This window comes from Xiphophorus maculatus, chromosome 11 (assembly GCF_002775205.1).
Source record: "Xiphophorus maculatus strain JP 163 A chromosome 11, X_maculatus-5.0-male, whole genome shotgun sequence".
Taxonomy (NCBI): domain Eukaryota; kingdom Metazoa; phylum Chordata; class Actinopteri; order Cyprinodontiformes; family Poeciliidae; genus Xiphophorus; species Xiphophorus maculatus.
This window is the reverse complement of record NC_036453.1, coordinates 7,509,247-7,530,111: the sequence shown is the minus strand read 5'-3', so window position 1 is coordinate 7,530,111 and position 20,865 is coordinate 7,509,247. Positions and strand designations below refer to the sequence as shown.

The window sequence follows — 20,865 nt, the reverse complement described above, 5'->3', positions numbered from 1 at the left end:
TGTGAATTTGTTTTTTTACAGACTTTAATTATATTCTCTGATTTTTCTCTTTCTCTGCAGATATAGAAGCAGATTTTTACTGTGTTAGCAGTAAATAAATCCTAAATGTTGATGGAAAAGTTCTGGTTCCATTGGCAGATCATTCCACGCCATTACCTAGCAACCTCAGCCAAGTCCAGCCCGTTACCTAGCAACCCAGATGTAGTTATCATTTCACTTACAACATGACATTTGTTCTAATCTGCCAGTGGAAACAGAACTTTTTCATAAACTTTTAGAAGTTATTGACTAAAAAGAAGCTCCTTATATTGCTGAAAAGCTCATTTTTTATTAGAATATTTTTATTTATGAAGGCCTTGTGTTTTTGCAGGTTACTTTCCAAGCACTGCAAAAAACAAAATCAAAGTATTTTTTGTCAAGTTTCAAGATATCTTAGAAAACTTGAAATAAGATGGAACTAATGTATAATTAACTTTTCAATAAGATATAGGAGTTTGTTTTTATTATTTACTTAACATAACTTAAAATGTTATAAGTGTAATAATCTGCCAATGAAACCAGAACTTTTCCATCAATATAAAAAAAATTATTGACTTAAGACAAACTCATACAACTTGCTGAAAAGTGACTTGTTAGTTAGTTTTGTTTTATGTCACTAAGATATTTAAACTATAAAGTAAACCAAAATTACTTGGTGAGATTTTGAGTTTTTGCAGTGAATTGGGCGATATTGCAGCATTACCTCAGTTTCCACAGTGCAAAGCAGCAGGTGGCTGCATGAGCGGCAAGGTGGTGATTATCAGCTCATCTCTGCCTGGCAGATACCAAGAAACTGACTGTTAACCAGCTTACGCTACATTTCCTTGGACGCCATGAATGAGAGATAGAGATCGGCAGCATCTGCTGTACATACAAGGTGCCACGCACAAACATGAGCAGCAGCGTGGCGCTGCACAGGCCCGGTTCGCTCAAACACACCGAAACCACGCCCAGAGTGAGTCACTGCTCCACTGCCGCTCTGACCACAGCCAGGCTTGACATTTTCTCAAGCCTCCAGTTTATTTACCAAAGTTCAGACAGGAAGGACGGTTCTCTCACTTTTCCTATTGCTGTCACCCACCTATACAGCCATCAAAACAAAAGAAGGAAAACAACTGCTTCGATTGCACAACGACAAACTGTTTGTTTCCACTTTGTTTTCCACTATGAAGAGAGATTTTAAACAATACATGACTGAAATAAATTGACTTTTGATTTTAGCGCTGCTTGCATCGATAAAACAGAGCTGGTGAAAGATGCATCAGCCAGCGACGCTAAGCAAACGCAGAGCATTAAGCAAACGCAGAGCATTAAGCAAACGCAGAGCAGTAAGCAAACGCAGAGCAGTAAGCAAACGCAGAGCAGTAAGCAAACGCAGAGCAGTAAGCAAACGCAGAGCATTCCCCTCTGTGAGCGATGAGTCAGAGAACATGAGAACGTCGCTGTTTGTTTCCCTGCAGCCTAAAAGCCTTTGGTGAAGAACGAACCTGCACTGCAAAAACACTAAACCTTACCAAGGACCTGGGTCTGCTGTCTACAACGGACATTAATGCAACATTTGATTAAAATGTTATTATTTACAGAATGACTCTTCATGACAAAGGTAATAAACATTTATAAAGACTCCTTCATGTCAGCCTCTTCACATAAACTAACTTACAAGGAACTTTTTCAGGAAGATATAGGATCTTATTAATTCCTCAATTTTTATGAAAAAGTTCTAGTTCTAACAAATATCATGTTATAAATAAAATAGTAACTAGAACTGGGTTGCTAGGAGACAGGCTGGGCTTGGCTGGGGTTGCTAGGTAACGGCGTGAAATAATAATTATTTCCACTGGTAGATTATTAAGTTATAACTAGACATTTTCTCCATCATAGGTGAAATAATCTGTCAGAAGTCGTAGTTTTTCATCAATATTAAGGAATTATTGACTTTAAAAAGCTCATATTTCTTGCTGAAAGGTTATTTATAAGTTATTTTGTCTTACTTTGTCTAATATTTGATGTTTTTGCACATCAAATCTTACTGGCTATTTTTGTTTAGTTTCTAGTGTAAAATCCTGAAGGTCTTGAAATAGGACAAAACTAACTTATAAGAAACTTTTGAGTAATTTATATGAACTTGTGTTAAGTCAGTAATAACTTAATATTAATGAAAATGTTCTAGTTCCACTGGCAGAGTATTTCACTTATAACCTGGGAAAAATGTTACAAGTGAAAAAATCTGCCAGTTGAACTTTAACTGGGTTGCTAGGTAACGGGCTTGGCTTGGCTGGGGTTGCTAGGCAACTTTGTCAAATATTCTAAAAGTGGAACTAGAATTTTTTTCATGAATATTTAACATTCATTAAATATTTAATTAATATTAAATATTAATATTAATATTTTTTCATTAATATTAAAGTTAAAAATTCCCATTTCTTGCTGAAAAGTGACCTGTGATTTAGTTTTATAGTCAAATTATTTCTGTACTCTAGAAACTAGTCTAAAATTACTTGGTAAGATTTAGTGTTTTTGCAGTGTATTTGAAATGTAATGATGATTTTAGTGACGGCGCTTAGCAAGATGTAATGTTTGTTATTTATTTTCATAACTGTATGATGTGTTTATGTTTATTTTTTTCCGGTTTTTCATGATTTGAACTTCAGTGTTGCTGAAATCTGCTACACAAATAAACTAACTTGATTGATGATATATTGATGTTTCTACATTTCAGAATAAAACTTTTGTTTATCTTCTATGATGCTGAATCCTGACTTTAACAGTTAAAACCAGCAGTGCACCGATTGCAGTTTTCTGGCCGATCCCTGATTATTGATCTTTAGAAATCCTGACCTGCCAATTCCAATTTTGGCCGATACCGATATTTATTTGTCTGATGTGTCAGAAGAGGACAGCGACTGATTTTAGATAAGATCGGTTTCACATGTAAGTATCGGCCGATCACCGGTCTCGGTGCACCTCTAGTTAAAACCTGTCTTGCTTTGCTTCATTCTTCAGTCATTTTATTTACGGTTCTTTCATTCAGTCTCTCAGTTAATCTCAGATTTTTCCTTCCTAGATCTGAAGCAGTGGAAACTGTGATCCATAAAACTGTCCACAGAAAGCAGCTTTACTCAGGCTGAACGATGCATTTGATCCCAGAGAGACGAAGGCAAAAAGGTTGCTGCGCTCAGATTGCTCGAACATGAGCGGAGAGATTTATGGGCCAGAACCGGGATGTGGACTTCCACAGAAATGCAGTGAAGTTCCTGACTCATGAGGGAGACGCTTTGGGATGTCTGAACGCTGCGTGAACCGCAAAATTAAAAAATAAGAATAAAGATGACAGGCTTGCCTTATTTATCCATATGCCGCAAATTATCCCATCTGTTTACAGTTTATTTTATTTACTTTGGTGATGCTCGGCCGAGTTGATTAACATTTTCTTTTAGTGTTTGTTGTCTTCTGGAGCTGACTGGCACCGTTTGAAGTGAGCGCGGCGTCGGCTTTGAAGCCCGGCTGGATCCAGATATGACTGGAGGATAATCTAGAAATGAATTTTTGGCAGCGTCTGAAGGCGACCGACAGGCGACAAACACGTTACTAGCTGTTGATTAAATGCTACTTTGAGATGCAGTGATGCACAAACAGAGAAGGGAGAAGGAAAACTCCTAAACACACATGAAGAACCAGTTAAATATGTTTATTTAATCATAACTGGCTGTGAAAGTTGGTGACAGTTTCGCAGTTATTCTGTTATTTATGTTTCGGGACTTTAATTAATGCTATTTATCACGGTTTCCTGTCATAAAAGCACATAAAAATCTTTTGGAGTACATTAAGATTCCAGCTGCTAAAAAAACAAAATAATAACCAGAAATAAATATTATACTTTTCTTTTTTGTGTGCTTTTGATTAAACCTTTTTTAAACAAGTTTTCTCTTTTTATGCATTAAAACTTTTTAATGGAATCACAACAATGTTATCATGAATAAAAATATACATTAATGTTTTGTAAATAATGTTTAAGACACATTTAGCAACATCTTTATTTGAATAAGTATGTTTTGTTATTTTCTGGTTGTTATATATTTTTCAGTTTCTGTCAGAATGACGGGTCTGTAGTTTAGTGGCAGCAGATATTCTCTAACTCAGTTTTAAAATTAAGAGAAAAAGAAAAACATTCTTATCCAATCCTCCTGGCACGTGATGAAATGTTTCCTGGTGTTGATTTTTCTCTCACAGTTAATCTTATGAAGCGACTCTGTTGCATGTTAATCCTCCTCCCATTAGGAATCACATAAAAACAAACTTCTTGGCAGTTTTGTGTGAGAAGAATATTTTACTTTCAACTCACAGAAAACCCTCAAAGTCAAAATCATTCATTAAAATAACAAATATATTAGGATCTCTTTAAGTGTATTTTTTATTTGCATAAAATATTGAGGATTTTAAAATTAAATAATGTGTTAATTTTTTTTATACTTTACCAAATCATTTTTAAAAAGTTCTTAGCAAAAATATTTGATGAAAATTAATTTGTTTAAGATGAAATTAGAATCTATTTCAACATTTTAAAAACAATTTTGTTAGTGGAGGTTTGAATGTTCAATGTATGTATATTTCGAAAACTGCAAAAGTAACAAAAAATTAAGTAAAAGAAACAAAAAAAAAACAATAACTAACAGAACTGACGGAAATGATGCATTTCTATAAAAAATCCCGGAGTCAGGTGGATAACAGCGGCATCTAGTGGTCCAATGTTTAACTGCAGGCGGTTCTTTAGTAGCCGCTTCATCCCTACAGTTTCCCAGAAGATTCTGTTATTTAAATTTCTATCAGAATGAAGCTATTTAGATTGAAAATCAAAATAAAATAACCGGTTTTCCAGGCTGAAGATACATAATAAAATGAGTAAGTTGTGCTGCAGGTTGCTGCTGCTGCTGCTGCTGCTGCTGCTGCTGCTGCTGCCAGCTGCCTGCAGCAGAGGAAGCCTGCAGGGCTTGGCGTTGTTCCATTAACTCAACCACACGCCTCTGTTTCTGTGAAATCATGCGCGCTACGTTAAAAGCTGCAAAAACTTTTGTTCTTTCCTTTTTCCAGAGTGCTGCTCTGCAGAGCCTGGACGGTGAGCTCAGGCTGTTTCCTGGTGAAACTTTTTAACAAGCATCAGGTAGAAACTGTGCAAAGATGAGCTAAGAGAGCTGAACTGGGCTAGAACATTATTAATATTAAATAAACAAGTATAATTAATATATATATGTAAATAAGTGGCTGTGAATCAGACATTTAGTAGTTTACAATTTATACATTTAATATTCTTATTATTCTTTATTTCAGCATGCTTGTATGTACCTTTATTTATTTTACATTTTTATTGTAATTATGTTTATAATCTTGATTGTTTTATAGCTTTAAACAAAAATGTAATAAAATACAGTTAATATATGGAGATTTTTAAAAATTATTTTGTAATTTCTCTTTGCTTTGGTTTATTGTATAATAATGGGTCATTTTAGTAAATACATATTTGTCATATTTGTCACAAAGTAAAATAACATTCATACATATATTCATAATATAATATGTTATACAATATAACATTTATATTACAATATATTACTACGGTCTTTGGCATAAAATAAAATATGTTATATTATAATTTATTATCAGATCATATAGCATAATAGAGTATAATTCAGTGTTATATTATATATCATCGGTCTCGGTCTCTTAGGTCCGCAGATCAGCTGCTTTTGGAGGTACTGAGATCAAGAAGGAAGCTCAGAGGGGACAGAGCTTTCTCTGTCATGGGCCCCAAATTATGGAACAACTTGCCTTTGCAGGTCAGGGAGGCCCCTTCACTGTCCACTTTTAAAGCTCGTCTTAAAACCCATCTATTTTATTTGGCTTTCAACTCTAGCGGGATCTAGTTTTAAATAGTATGTTTTTGTTTTTAAACTGTAAGTTTTTATTTTATGTTTTTTTTTTTTATTGTTATGTTGTGTTTTGATGTACAGCACTTTGTATCAGCTGTGGTTGTTTTAAAGTGCTTTATAAATAAAGTTGGTATGGTATGGTATATCATGTTTTGAGTGGTTATCTCGTGTAACCCGCTCTGCTCTCCTCTTGTCTGGGACACTTCCAGGTTCCGACATGTTGAATTGTTATTTGTGGTTCAGCTAAACACATCTGATCCCCGGTCAGCTGTTCAAAGACGCTGCAAGGTGTCGTTCTACGTACTGCGCCTGCGCAGAAGTCAATGGAGTCCCGCGGAGCTAAAGAGCCAAAGAGCAAGATGGTAATCCTAATCTGTTTCCGTTTGTTCTTTTCACTGTCATTTTATTTTTCCCGCTCATATCAAAGTAATTGGTTATAAATAAATGAATTTCACAAAAGAAATATTAATAATCATTTACTTTTATTTTTTATTTTAAAAATGTCCATATCATAAAATAGGAGCATAATGATAAAATAATAACAATATAATATTTATGATTGAGTGGCATTTCCTAAGTAAGTCCTATTTCACATTTTTATTTGTGCTTAATTTTATTAATATGAGCTGAAATCTCAATGCATACGACTGGGTAGAAGTGAAATCATTTGTCCTGGATATTAGCAATATTTAGTGATATTTACTTTTTTTAAATCAAACCAACAATCAAAAACAATTTTTAAAATATCATTACAGAGAATTTTGTCCTTTTTCATTATTAAATGTAGAGAATTTCTGCATCACTGCACACATTCACAAACAAATCCTACTGAAAAAAACTGTTTTAATCCTTATCTTTAGTATAACCTTATTTAGTAAAATCCTGAAGTGCACTGAACTGCTGAGCAACAGCAGCTGAACGGAACCGGCTGGCAGAGCCGCTGGAGTGAGGAGCTAGCTGTTAGCTGCTAGCTGTTAGCTGCTAGCTGTTAGCTGTCAGCTGTTAGCTGTTAGCTGTGGTTCTGCATCACAAACATAAAACCCTCCACTTTACAAAAAATATTTAAAAAGTTTATTGCTATCACAATTAATCTCAGTTCTTATCACAATATAATCTGTTCCTTGGTAACTTCTAATAATTGACTATGATTTGAATATTAATTATTTTTAGGAATCTGTCAGTTATGGCAATAAAATGGTCATTTTAATCATAAAATTATATTCATGTCTTAAAAAATGATTAGATTTTTTGATTGCATGTCATAACCATAACCCTAAATATTTAATGCAGAATAATATGATCCATATGAAAGAGGATTAAGACTGTTTAAGAAATTTTAATCTTTGAATTCAATTTTTTTTCACAGAATTAAAAAAATCACCTAAACATTGCTTTTCCTCCTCCACAACTCAAACATATACGAGGAGATTAGAGCCACAGATTTTATATTCATATTTATATTCATATTTTATACTGTATTTTATTTTATTCTGGAGTAACCTCACAACATTGGAACCTCAAAACACTGTCCTGAGCCGTATGCAACGAACTTTCGTTCTGTATTCACCCTGTGCATGCAAAATGACAATAAAGTCAGTCTAAGTCTAAGTAAGATGAAATAGTCTATTCAAATTCAATAATATATCAATAATCCTTTATTGAGCCTAACGGAAATTAGATGTTGTTATAACTCATGTTAATACAAATACTTTAAAAAGAGTTATTAGATACAGTGACAGTTGTTGACAGGAAATAGAAAAATACAATGAAATAAAATAAAAAATGATTTAAAGAAAACAACAATTAAAAAATATAATTTTTAATAAATAAATAAATTCAGACTTTAATTCTGAGATTAATGTCAGAAGTCCTGTTCTAAGTGGCCCTCATTCGGGTTAAATTGAAATCTTCTCCTCCTCCCAGATGTCAGTTTAAAATGCGGCGTGAAGCATCTTGTTGTTTAACCGGATTTTCCATCTTTGAAGATGACAGACTCTGACGTAGTACGTGACGTCGCTACGCCTCCTTCCTATCTCCTCCCATTGTGCGGCTGACAGGCTCTTTCTCGCCTTGCACTGGAACACACAGAGGTATGTTCTGTATCTTCCCGTAAAACGAAACCCAGCTAGGTTCCTGTGCATTTCACATGAGTGGGTCGAGTCTCACCAAGAATTGCAGAGCTGCGTTTGTCTCCTCATGTATTTATATTAATATAAAACTGACGCGGGAAACATTAGAAGTCGACAGGCCCGTCCTTGTTATGTAGCTACCATCTGCTGCTAGTTTGTGATGCGGTCATTTGAATGGAGAACTTATCTGCAGTTGTGCAGATTGTTTGTAATTTAAAAAGTTGAGCTCTTTCACTAATTGACCCTCTCGGTGCTCGTCGTGCTCTCTGTTTTACACTTAGGATTTTAACTGTCCAACCGGAGACCCTTTTAACATCTAACCACCTTGACTGTGAGCTAATGCTAACCAGTTAGCCGGCGAGGGCATGAGGATGTTCGCGTGATAACCTTTTTGTCCCCGTCAGGCTCCTTACTGGGCTCTCACAGAAGATACTGAACTTTTTATGTCAGAATAAGTCTCACAATGAGCTTTCATTTCTGTTATCCTGAAGTTAAAATAAAAAGCGATGCTGAATTACAAAGATGTAGAAGCTAAGGTGGTTGGTAAAGTTTATTAATAGACCTCTGTGATATTATGTATAAACATTTAGCCCATATTTACCTTATAAATCTCACATCCCACACATAAACCTATGACCTAGTGGTTCGTGCTTTGCAATCTCTAACATTTCATCCTATTTGAAGGGTTATTGTAGAGGCTCTATGGTGTATTTTTATGAAACTATAAAATACTCGCTTCAAACTAGAAAAGTTGAAATTTCAGCAGATTTAAAGCCTTGATGCAATTAGCATGACATATAAAGTCAGACTATAGTTATATATTACATATATTAATATCTGTGTGATTTACTGCTGCAATTTACTACCACTAAACAGTTTTATTTCTCGCTAATTGAGCTGCATGGAATACTAAGTTTCCGTTGCATTTTTTGTTGTTGAATTATAAAATGTTGGTTGTAATATTTTACTAAAATCTTGTTCTTTCCCACTACTGTGCAGTTGCTGTTTCTGTCAAATGGGCAGATAAGTCATTATATAAATGCTTGAATCTTAAAAATTACTTACAATCTTTTCCATTTATTGTTCTGATTCACGAAGAATTGCCAATAAAAATGTTCAAAAAGTGTTTAAAGGTTGACTGCATTCCATAGAGGCCATTTTCTAATTTATTTGAAACATTTGGAGTTTAGTTAGCTCATTTTTTACTCAGTTCATTATTAGTTATTGGTTGTCAATAATTAATGTTGATGTGCACTGATCAGATTTTGCACTGATTTGCCATTTTGAATGTATTTTCTTAGTTTTGATGTTTTTCTTCCCCAGCAGCACCACTTTAACGTAGCACCGTAATAAAAACAACCTGGTCTGGAAAACTAGTTTCCCTTTTTATTCAACATTTGTTCAAATTGACTTTCTTATCTTCTGTCAATAAACTTTGCACGTTCTCAACAGACTCTAGCGCTTTGCTAACTGTTGCTCCATTTAAAAATGGTTCCTGTGTCATTCTTATGATGAAACGTCTTGCAGAACCGAGTGTTGGTGAAAGCCCGGGACAAAGAGTCGCTCACAGACGCGATAGCAGAGCGTTTCCAAAGAGACGGCTTTGTTCTCCGGCTGGAAACATGAGCTTTGTTTGGGGAAATTCAGTTCTGGTCAAACCAGAGGAGTCCAAACTTTTTACACCAAAATCCTTTGGTGTAAAAATGAGCTTTTTACCCCCAATTAAAAACACAAAAATATTATTATTGTGAATTTTTTATCCTTTAAAGTAAATTAGACAAGTAATATTTTAAATATTACTTGTTTAATTTTAAAGTAAATTAAACAAGTCATATTTTAATAAAAAAAAACATTAATATGAGGTTTGCCTTAACGTTTTGCAACAATTATTTTCTATTTTTGTTGGTTTTTATTTCACTTCCAGCAACAAAAATAAGAATTTTCTTTTAAAGCTTTTATTGTGTTTATCCAAATATAATGGAGGGGTGTGCCAAAGTGTGTTTCTGGGTAAAATAAAATGAAAGAAAAATAAAAGCAACAAAATAAAGACACCTTTATTTTGTAGTGGTTCCATGTTCCCAAGAATCAGATTTGTACCATTATTGAACTGCAGTCAGGGGCCACAAATGGCCCCCAGGCCACACTTTGGACACCGCTGCGTTAACCGGACAGTTGATTTGTCTTTACGGTCGTTTTAAGCGTTCATATCGTCTGGAAATTATTTAAAAATATAAAAGCTAGCAACCTGGTGCTTGTTGTTCTTTAGATGTCCTTCAGCTAACATGGCGTCTTGTTCTTGAAACTTGGTGCTCCGTTTCAGATTTATGTTTCTCACAGGTGTAATAAAGAGCGTGATCACATAGAAACTATTTGTATTTGTTGTTTTCAGACAATGGCTGTACCTCCCACCTACGCTGACCTTGGAAAATCAGCCAGGGATGTTTTTACAAAAGGATACGGTAAGCAGACAACCTATTTAATTAAGAACAGGTAGCAATTGGTTTTTAACATTGTTGTAGCCATTTATGTTGAATTTAAATCGATCAATTTAGTTTAATTTGGGCAGTTAGAATATATTTAAGTAAGTTTGGAGCCAAACTTAGACCAGAGGTGCCCAAAGTTGGTCCTCGAGCTCCGGCATCCTGCATGTTTTAGTTCCTCCCTGGTGGTAGAAACAACCTTTTCAGCAAGTCAGTGATCTTCTTAGGCCTCTAACGATCCATCATAGGATCCAGGGCCGTTAAACCAGGGAGAAACTAAAACATGCAGGATGCCGGGCCTCAGGGACCCACTTTGGGCTCCACTGTTTTAGACGCTCCCATTATTTTAGCGGTGGGCATCTTTTGTTTGTCAAATCTCTGGTGTGACAACCGGAGATTTTATAAAATTATTTTTGAACTTATTACATCTGATTAAGTAAACTTTCATTTTTCATTTTCTAAGTTGTAACAGATTTTTAGTTAATGTGTTGTCCATATTTTTGATGGAAATAAACAACATATGTTGTTTCAAACAAGTTGAAACTGCATTTAAAAACCAATCAGAGTGAGGAGCCAGGGCTTAGTGCTGTCAATCATCCTTGTGTACTCTCTGCTAAATGTCCTAATGGCAGAGAAACAACTTACTGTGACAGAAACAATGTTTATCTGAATATTGGTGGCTATGCTAACTAGCCTAACATTTACTACAGGCTCAGTTGTTGTGAACCAGCTCGGGGGAAGAATGATTGGAAGTGCTAAGACCCTCCTCTTTGCTCTGATTGGTTGGTTCTGACTGAGCGTTGTACTTCTGCTGTTGGGTTTGGGCGAAACCAGAGCAATTAGTGACGGTTTGTGGCAGTTTTAACAGATTTTTTAAAGTGTTTCCATGGTTACAGCGATGCATGACCCACAGTGTAAACTGGAGAGTTTTTGTCAGTTACTGAAAAATAAATGCTCAGTTATCAGTGGCGTATATGTACATATATGTACTTTTCCCATTATTATCTTTTATTTTATTATTCTTAATCAAATACCAACTTCCCACCTCCATAAAGAAACCCTCTGCAAATCTTTTAACATAAAACTGAGTTTGTGTTTCAGTCTTTATAAAGAAACTAATTTTCACCTAAAATATTAACTTCATTGTTTCATCATAGACACTGCTTTGATGATTTATTTTTTGTTTTAGGCTTTGGCCTCATTAAACTGGATTTGAAGACAAAGTCTGATAATGGACTGGTAAGTTTTCGCTGCTGACTGGAGTTATTTTCTTTTTGTCATAATTTATTTACCAACAACTGATGGCAGAAATAGAAAGAGATTCTCCTATCGGCGTCAGTTTCCCTTTTCTCTGGTCACTGTCATTTTTAAACCTTCAGTAAACAACAAAAACTGGACTAATTCCCTCGTTTGTTTGTAAAACATGGCAATGTTCAAAACATTCATCAAATAGTGATTAAACATTTCATAAAAAGTCAAATTTTTAACAGCAGCAAATATGTAAAATTAAAAATATTGACCAATATAAAAGAAAAATTTGCTTAGTGCCTTCTTGCATCTTGATAAAATCCAAACTGTTATAGTTTTATAACTTAGGAGAATTTATATTTTACATATCAAAACATCAGTAATTTAATTTCAGCCATATTTTATAGAAATGTGGCCATATTTTATAGAAATGTGGTCAGAAATCAGAGCGCTTCGAACATTTTGTGACAGTTTTCTGCTCATCCTGCATTGGAGCAATCTGGTGTTGTGGGTTTAAATAAATCATTGAAATTGCTGCCGGAGTGTCGCTAGCGTTAGCGGCTAATAGGCTAATTACTGTCCAAACCAACAATTTATATCAATGGAGAAATCCTCCAGCCGCTGACACCTCCATTTTTATTTACATTTGGTGAAGAAGGAAGTTGCGCTCATTGTCTTCTTCAGAGGTTTTTATGTCGTTGCCTTCAGTAGTTCTTGGTGCAGCGCCCCCACAGGCCAGTAGGAGAACATGTTTTTCAATTAGTGCAGTGAAAAAACGAACTGTTATAGTTTTATAACTTAGGAGAATTTATATTTTACATATCAAAACATCAGTAATTTAATTTCAGCCATATTTTATAGAAATGTGGCCATATTTTATAGCAGCAGCTGAAAATGTAACAAATGTTGCAATTTTGGTTTCCAATTGACTGTCGGTTTTAATAATAGTTTTTTTATTTTTTACTAATGTACGATTATTTTTGGACGTCTATTTTGTCGTGTGGTTGCCTGTTCTGTGTAACTGAGTGACGTCTTTTGCCTTCAGGAGTTCACCAGCACATGCTCCGGCAACACGGAGACCAGCAAAGTTGCCGGGTCGTTGGAGACCAAATACAAGTGGGCGGAGCGCGGCCTGACCTTCACGGAGAAGTGGAACACCGACAACACCCTGGGGACCGAGATCACCGTGGAGGACCAGGTGACCGCCAGGGGAAAATTACAAATGTTTTTAAGAAAGCAAAGATCTGAGCGAGACTGTTGGGAAAATATTCAATATGCATGTTTAAAATTCTTCCCAAGCAGTTAGAAAATGTTGTTTTTGTGTTGGAAATGAATCCTGTGCTCTGTTTTAACACGATTCTCTCTTTTTTTTCCACAGTTAATTAAAGGGCTGAAGCTTACGTTTGATTCCTCCTTCTCTCCAAACACTGGGTAATGACAGCGGCTTCACCCTGCCGCTCTCTGGCAGCTTTGTTATTAAATATAAACTTTTAGCTCTTGATTCTTACATATAATGACTAGAGTTCAGCAGTAACTACAGTTACAGATGGATTTACTTGAGTAATTTTTGGAAAAAAATTACTTTTAGGAGTATTTTATTTTTTACTGAGGTAATTTCCTGGACGGTATAAGTATAGTAGTGATACTCTTACTGGAGTGTATGTTTTAAATCTCTCCTCTGATATTCACAACAACGATTCGTTTTTTCCTCACCAAACATCCGGCCAGCAAGAAAGGCGGGAAGCTTAAGACGGCCTACAAGTGCGACCACGTCAACCTGGGCTGCGACGTCAACTACGACATCAACGGCACGGCCATTCACGGCACCGCAGTGGTGGGGTTCGAGGGCTGGCTCGCTGGATACCAGACGACCTTCGAGGCCGGCCGGAACAAGGTCACTCAGAGCAACTTTGCTGTGGGATACAAGACCGATGAGTTCCAGCTCCATACGAATGTGTAAGAACTATAAATACTCAGCAGCTTTTATTGGTTTAGTTTGTAAAGACCAAAAAAAACTTTTTGCACATAATATCATAAAGCATACATTGACAGTCCCCATAAACACTGGACAAAGTCATAGAAATACAACAATGTAAACATGTTGCATCATGACGTTAAATGCACAAGATCCCAACAAAACTGCTCGCTAATGATAAGTCGTCAAGTTATCAACATAGCGAGCTACATCCTCAATGTAGTGATATGTAAAATAACATGGACGCAGAGCTTTGCTACTAATGGTCAACATTATGACAGCTAGATGACAAGATCAGGAAAAAGTTTTATTTAAAAAAAAAAGGCAAGTGAGAGGGAAGTAGCTCAGTTATGCTAGCTTGACTATGACAAAAGTAACCTGGATGTGCTGCAGAATTTTGTGTTTTGGTTCAGTTAAGCCAGTGGTTCTTAACCTTTTTTGAGGTACCGAACCCATCAGTTTCATATGCGCATTCACCGAACCCTTCTTTAGTGATAAATAAAAAATTTTTTTCTTCCAAATTCAACACATAGATATGAACTCACAGCAAGTTAGTGTTACTTTATTCTGGCCCCTAAAAATATTTTGGCCCCATTAAAGAATTTCAGCCCCCAAAATATTTTTTGTTGCAATTTTACTAATTTAAAAATAAATTAGGATTTTTTCAAAGAATGACAAATTTTTTAATAACTTAATTTTTTTTTTTTTTTTAATTTAGTTTGTTTTTTGTCATTTTGAATCCACAAAATACTTTTTTGGGGCCAGAATAAAGTTTTGCACAAATGACATACCTGCAAATCAGTGAGACTCCTGCTGCTGTCTTTGGGAGACCAGTTCAGAGAGGCGTGGCTTCAGAGAGGCGTGGCTTCAGAGAGGCGTGGCTTCACCTTGGCAGGTGCATCTTCAGAGCAAAGTCTGTTCATTTTCTTCTTTTTTTTGCTCGACATATTTAGTATGGATTAAAAATATTAAGAAAGAAACCACGCGACGTACAACTACGACAGCCGCTAATACTGCGCGCACTAAATGCCCCGCAGCCCTGATTGGCCGAGCAATGCAACATGATCCTCTGCAGCCAGTGATGGCCAAGCGGGGCGCGTCATCACGACTTTACACAGGTGTGTCTTTACCTCCGCGGCAGAGGCTCCGCCGAACCCCTGAGGCCGACTCACTGAACCCCTGGGGTTCGACCGAACCCAGGTTAAGAATCACTGAGTTAAGCAAAATTTAAAAAAAAGTGACCTAAACACAAACTGATCAGTAGAGCAGAAGTTTAAAGGTTTTCTGTTTAAAGGCCTGCAATCAATCAATCAGTTAAAATGGACTCAATAATCTCCATTTGCTTGATTTATAGTTTTTCTCTTTTTTATCTATTGACCAAAAACTAGATGATAAAACTCTTCAATCTACCATTTTGGTTTCAATTGTCCCTTTTCTTAAGGATAATTTTGTTTCCAGGGACTCCATAATTTATCTGATTTGTTTCTTTTGTTTTTTATTTATTTTGGATATTTAAAATGTTCCAGTTCCAGTGTTACAGTAAATGTTTATTAGAATGTGTTCTTGCATCATAATGACATTATCACCACTTTATTTCTGGAAAAATGTCTCAGAACGACAATATATAACGTCTGGGACAATCGTGAGTTTTTTTGTTTTTAAACTGTGTATTCTATCAAATTATGCTTCATTTTTCTTCCTATTCAGTTTTCTGTAAGTTGGTTCGTTTAGTTTTCTATAAGTTGGATCTTTTTATGGCCAGGTAATTTATTATATAAGTCAGAGGAGGTGATGGTGAGCGTGAGGGACGAGGCTTGTTCCTGCTGTTTCACCTGGTAAATCCTCTCTGAAGGTCAGACAAACGTTACTAGCTCCTAGGATTTAAAGTAACCTGCTGGTTCTTTACAGCAACGATGGCACCGAGTTTGGCGGGTCGATCTACCAGAAGGTGAACAACAAGCTGGAGACGGCCGTCAACTTGGCCTGGACTGCAGGAAACAGCAACACCCGCTTTGGCATCGCCGCCAAGTACCAGATCGATTCTGACGCATCTTTCTCCGTGAGTTTCATCTATTTGTTTATTTCAAAAATGTTTTTAAAAACAAGAAGACAAATAATCAGTAGTACAAAATAATAACTAGCTTACCACTGCTTCTCTGTAGTGGTAAACACTTATTTACTCCTTCCCCTTATCTCAATTATCAGAAATTTGTGATTAAAACCAGGTTATGGTATTCAAATTCAAAAATACTTTATTAATCCAAAATTAAATATTATTATATTATTGCTATATAATTTATTATAGGTAATAAATTGATATTTGTATGCCTGTTGAAGATACTTTGCTGAAGAACCAACAAATAAATTATATAAACAAAGTCATTACAAACTGGCTCCTATAACAAGATAAGAAAATCTACAGACCCATTAAAAAGTAACTATAATAATTAATAACATCATAATATTTATCGAATCCTTGCCACTGTACACCATTTAAATTCTCCATAAACTGTTATATAAAACAAATAAAATAAAAAAATCTAATGATAATAATAGTGAAATAATAATAACCTACTTTCAAGTAGCATTTATAGGAGTTATTTTACGGTAAACCAGAGGTGTCCAAACTTTTTGCTGTAAGGGCCGAAATCATTAAGTAGAAAAGACTTCAGGGTCAGAAAATATTTTTGTTTTAATTTGATCTGCTCAATAATAAACTAAAAGTGTAAAATTTGATTTAAATCAACAAAATAGTCAGATTTTTGTGAATCATGGTTGATGCAAAACATGAAAAGGTTTCATCTTTTATAATCAGACAAGTAAAACTTTTAGGGATTGATTGTTTTTTTTTTATTTGAACTGTAGATAATTTCAGTTTGAGCAAAAGTCAAAGTTCGTGGATGAAAGCAGAAATATTGAGAAATAGTCCAGCTGCAGCAACTTGTGAAGCAGATTTACTCCTTTCTAGAGGAGGCCGCACAAAATCCTCCAGAGGGCCGTGAATGGCCCCTGGGCCGCACTTTGGACATCCCTTCCTTAAAACCACAGGTTGTGTTGTTGTGAATCATCATGAACAAGCGGCCATGTTGTTTAACCGCAGTGCCTCAGGCGTGTTCCTGGCTGGGAAAAGAGCTGCAGGTCGGCAGACGATCACAAACCCAAACAGGAAGTCTGCATACAACAGAAAGATCTCAGCTAATTCAGGCCCGTGGATCACATTAGTCCTAAGTCCCACTTGCACCAGAGCCAATTAGTGCGGCTGGTTGTTTGTGTCGTTATTTAGGCCCATTTCTATTTGAAGTGACTCGGCTTCAGTTGAACATTTTGACTCTCAGCCCATTTCTGCAAGACAGATTTGAACCGTTCCTGGCATTTTTATTGTTTAATTAAATTATGACTAAAAAAATAGTTTCTAAACAGTTACATTTGTTTAATATGTTTATTCCTTTAACTCTGGGGTCTGTTTTTTAGTGTTTGATTTCTGAACATTTGATCTGTGTTTTTCTGACAGGCGAAGGTGAACAACTCCAGTCTTATTGGACTGGGCTACACTCAGAATATTAAGCCAGGTGAGTTCAGTCTGCAGGTGATTTAAAGGGTTTATTTTATCTTCTTTTTTTACTCATTTTCCTAATCGATTAAGTTTATTGGTCATATTCATTTCTAGGTTCTTCGTCTAGAACCTAGACATGAAAAAGCTAAAGGGAAAGAAAGACTGAATTTATCTAATTATTTATCAGAAACATGGCTGAGAAATGCTCCAATTCTGACCAGCATTATTACGCTGGGTTATCACCAGATTCCTTAATTAGGGAGCTTTATACAGTAAAATGTAGCAACAGTGAATGGAAGCAGCTGAAAGTCTAACAGTTATTTACTCCTGAGGGTTTAACTTCTCTACAGTAAAGCAGCTGTGAAAACAGTTTTCTCCCAAATTATTTTGTATTCTATTAAAATGTCACTTAGTGGTAAAGTTCTGCATGTGGTGGGCAGAAGGGAAGTCTTTCATTTGGCTCAGACACGGGAAAAATAAGTTCCTGTTTATATAATTATTTAGCAGACACAAACATGAGAAATGCTCCAATTCTGACCAGCATTTTTTAAGCTGGAGTATCACCAGATTCCTTACAAGTTAGCATTAGCTTGCTATTCTCGTTACCGTTTTTTAAGTACAGTGACGTGCGGTGAGGTTCATAGCTGGTGAGGCACTGACGTCATCAGAATCAGATTTGCAAATAGATGCATAGATTGACAGCAGTTTACAGGTTATGTTTCACTTCTGCATCCTTACACATACAAACTGTAGCTCACAAAATCTATCGCTGCACTTGACTTGCTTCCCGAATCGTTTAGCCTAGCTCGCTGTCACTTACTCGGCAGTTGAGGAGTGAACAAGACGAACGTCTGGGATCTTGAGCGCCCCCTGCCATGAGGCAAGAGAACTGCCTGCCTCACCTCGAACCTGTTCTCTGCCGTTTATAATCGCTCATTACACGAAACACGTTACACAAACACAGTTGGTGACAAAAAGCACTGTACATTATATACATAAGCTAAATTATTGGAAATAAGTTCACATATTAAATTTGTTTAAACCATTTTATTGACGCCGTACAGCAACATGCTCTCTCCGCTTAGTAGCCAGCGCAGAGCCAGGGGTTGCGCAATCCAAGGTGAGGCAGAGCTCGCTGCTGCCTCACCGGCATCGCTTCCAAGCATTTGAATGGGAAAATAAGAAAATTCAGCGATTTTGCACAAATAAAAATCGAAATTGGTGAAGCTACATGAAAAATAAATATTTTTTAGTACAAACCACCGGATGAATATAACAATTTAAATTACTTTATGATTATATATTTTCTTTCTTTCCATGATGGCTGGTGAGGCACTGCCTCACCTGCCTCCCCTGACCGCACGTCACTGTTTAAGTAAAAAAGTTGCCAAGTATCCCTGCAGTACGTTGTTTTGTTACCTTCATGAATGCCGTCCGTCTTTACGGTGTTTGTGAATATTTAGGAATATTTAGTGGCTCGCTCCATTGTTTACCAAAACACATCACACATTATTTTAATGTTTCTGCTACAAAAATCTTAAATTTTATCCTAAAAAAAGTATTATTTCATCAATTTTCAACAATTGGTTATCGCTTTGTCATTTGAAAGGTGTAGATTTGGTTTTATTGTGGTCAGTCACAGTCTAATATCATATAATATACATTTAAAGTCTCCATATACTGTATGTACCATCATTATACAGTCCTAAAATTACAACAGCAGTAAAGGCCAAACTGCTGCTCTGCAGCAGTGAAAAACTTTTAGATTAAATTTTTGATAGTTTTCTACCTATTAAAGTAAGATTATGATCCATAGATCACATTGCATTTTTAGAATTTGTTCTTTTCTATTTTAATATTAAATCAGTAAATGTTTGGAGAATTCAGCTGTGTGTGTTTGAGCCACGTGAAATTTAGTTTTTACTTTTATCAAAATAATCAATAATTCCATTATTGTTACATTTTTAAGTATCTCAATCTGGTCTAGAAATATTGAGTATTTTAATATTTACTAATGATTTCTGCTTAGTAATAATATTTAATATTTAAACATGTTCAGATGTCTGAACCTTTTATTTCCTGTTTTCCATCTGGATAGTTGAAGTTTCTGGAGGATATTCTTGCAGTGCAGTAAAAATGAACGTTTAAATGTTTATTTCTGCAGGTGTGAAGTTGTCACTTTCTGCCCTCCTGGATGGTAAAAACATCAACACGGGCGGCCACAAGCTCGGTGTGGGTCTGGAGTTCCAGGCGTAGACGGAAAAGACTTCAGCCTTCCTCTTTTCCCCACGCAATTAATTCCTCACCCAAAAAAATCTTAAACCCTCTGAGTAGTCCAGCCCCTTCTCTCCCCTTGAAATGTTACAGGTGGAAGTAAGTGAAGGTGAAACAAATCCAATTTTAAAGGACCATATTTATGTTCAAAAGCCCAGTTTAGAACAAAGCTGTGAGAACCGAATGCTTCAGTACATCAAGTCAGTTTCGTGCTTTTGTTACTTTTAATCAATTGAAAAAGGGAAAAGCCCCACAACACAATTAGCATGCAATTCTACTGTTACTGCTCCAGGTGGCGCTGTTACTTAGCTGTAGAAAGCACTTCTCACTCAGAAGACATGGTAGTCATGAAACGTTTCCTTCAAACATTTCCGCACTGAGAGTTCCTGTCTGTCTTTGGTGAATAAAACTGCGCCAGGGGTTAGCTCTGAGCGACACTACGTCCCACCGCGTACATTATTCTGTGTTTTTGTCTCACCTGTCTTTTGTGTCTGTGCTTCTGGTGTTTTTTTGGTTACATATAGCAACAGAGAATACTATTTTATTGAGGGTGTTGCCTAGTTTTAGATCCACTCGAAGTCTTAAGAAGGCAAAGACGTGTCGGCCCTCGCAGGTAAACTGTCAAACACGTAATTGATGAAGAGTTTGTGCTTCTGGGTGGAGGACGAAATGAAAGGATTAGAAACACTCCAAGGAATGGTTTTGTCTTCCACAACGGATTATTGGATTGATGGTTATTGTACTTGACAGTTTTGTCATTTCCTGGCCTAAATAAAGAACACCTTGAACCAATTTCTTCTCTCTTTTTGTTTCTAATTTGATAACCTTGGTACAAATAAAGAACCTTAGACCTGTTTGTCATAACTCCAAAGCTGGGTAGTTACTAGTTACATTTGCTTGAGTAACTTTTTTTGAAAAGAAATGTACTTTTAGGAGTATTTTTACTGCGCTGTAATTTTTTCTCCATTATGAAGTATCTTTACTCTTACTGGAATAAGATTTCTGGATTTTCTATCCATCCATCCATCCATCCATCCATCCATCCATTTTCTGTTCACCCTTGTCCCTAATGGGGTCGGGAGGGTTGCTGGTGTCCATCTCCAGCTACGTTCCGGGCGAGAGGCGGGGTCACCCTGGACAGGTCGCCAGTCTGTCGCAGGGATTTTCTATCCACTGGATGAAAATCAAACATGTTTTAACCAAAATTTATGCAATCATATAATTCACTATTCTTTTTTTCAAA

At 36.0% G+C, this 20,865-nt stretch overlaps 1 protein-coding gene across 1 annotated transcript; it reads left to right on the top strand.

Annotated features, from left to right (window-relative positions):
• Positions 1 to 7,970: 7,970 nt before the first annotated feature.
• On the top strand, positions 7,971 to 20,414 carry vdac1 (voltage dependent anion channel 1). Its single transcript, XM_023342908.1, has 9 exons — positions 7,971 to 8,053; positions 10,482 to 10,551; positions 11,762 to 11,811; positions 12,866 to 13,018; positions 13,199 to 13,251; positions 13,549 to 13,776; positions 15,704 to 15,854; positions 17,307 to 17,364; positions 19,513 to 20,414. Exons 2-9 carry the CDS (start codon positions 10,485 to 10,487, stop codon positions 19,602 to 19,604), a joined length of 852 nt encoding a protein of 283 aa, XP_023198676.1. The 5' UTR covers positions 7,971 to 8,053; positions 10,482 to 10,484; the 3' UTR covers positions 19,605 to 20,414.
• The last annotated feature ends 451 nt before the right edge of the window (positions 20,415 to 20,865 follow it).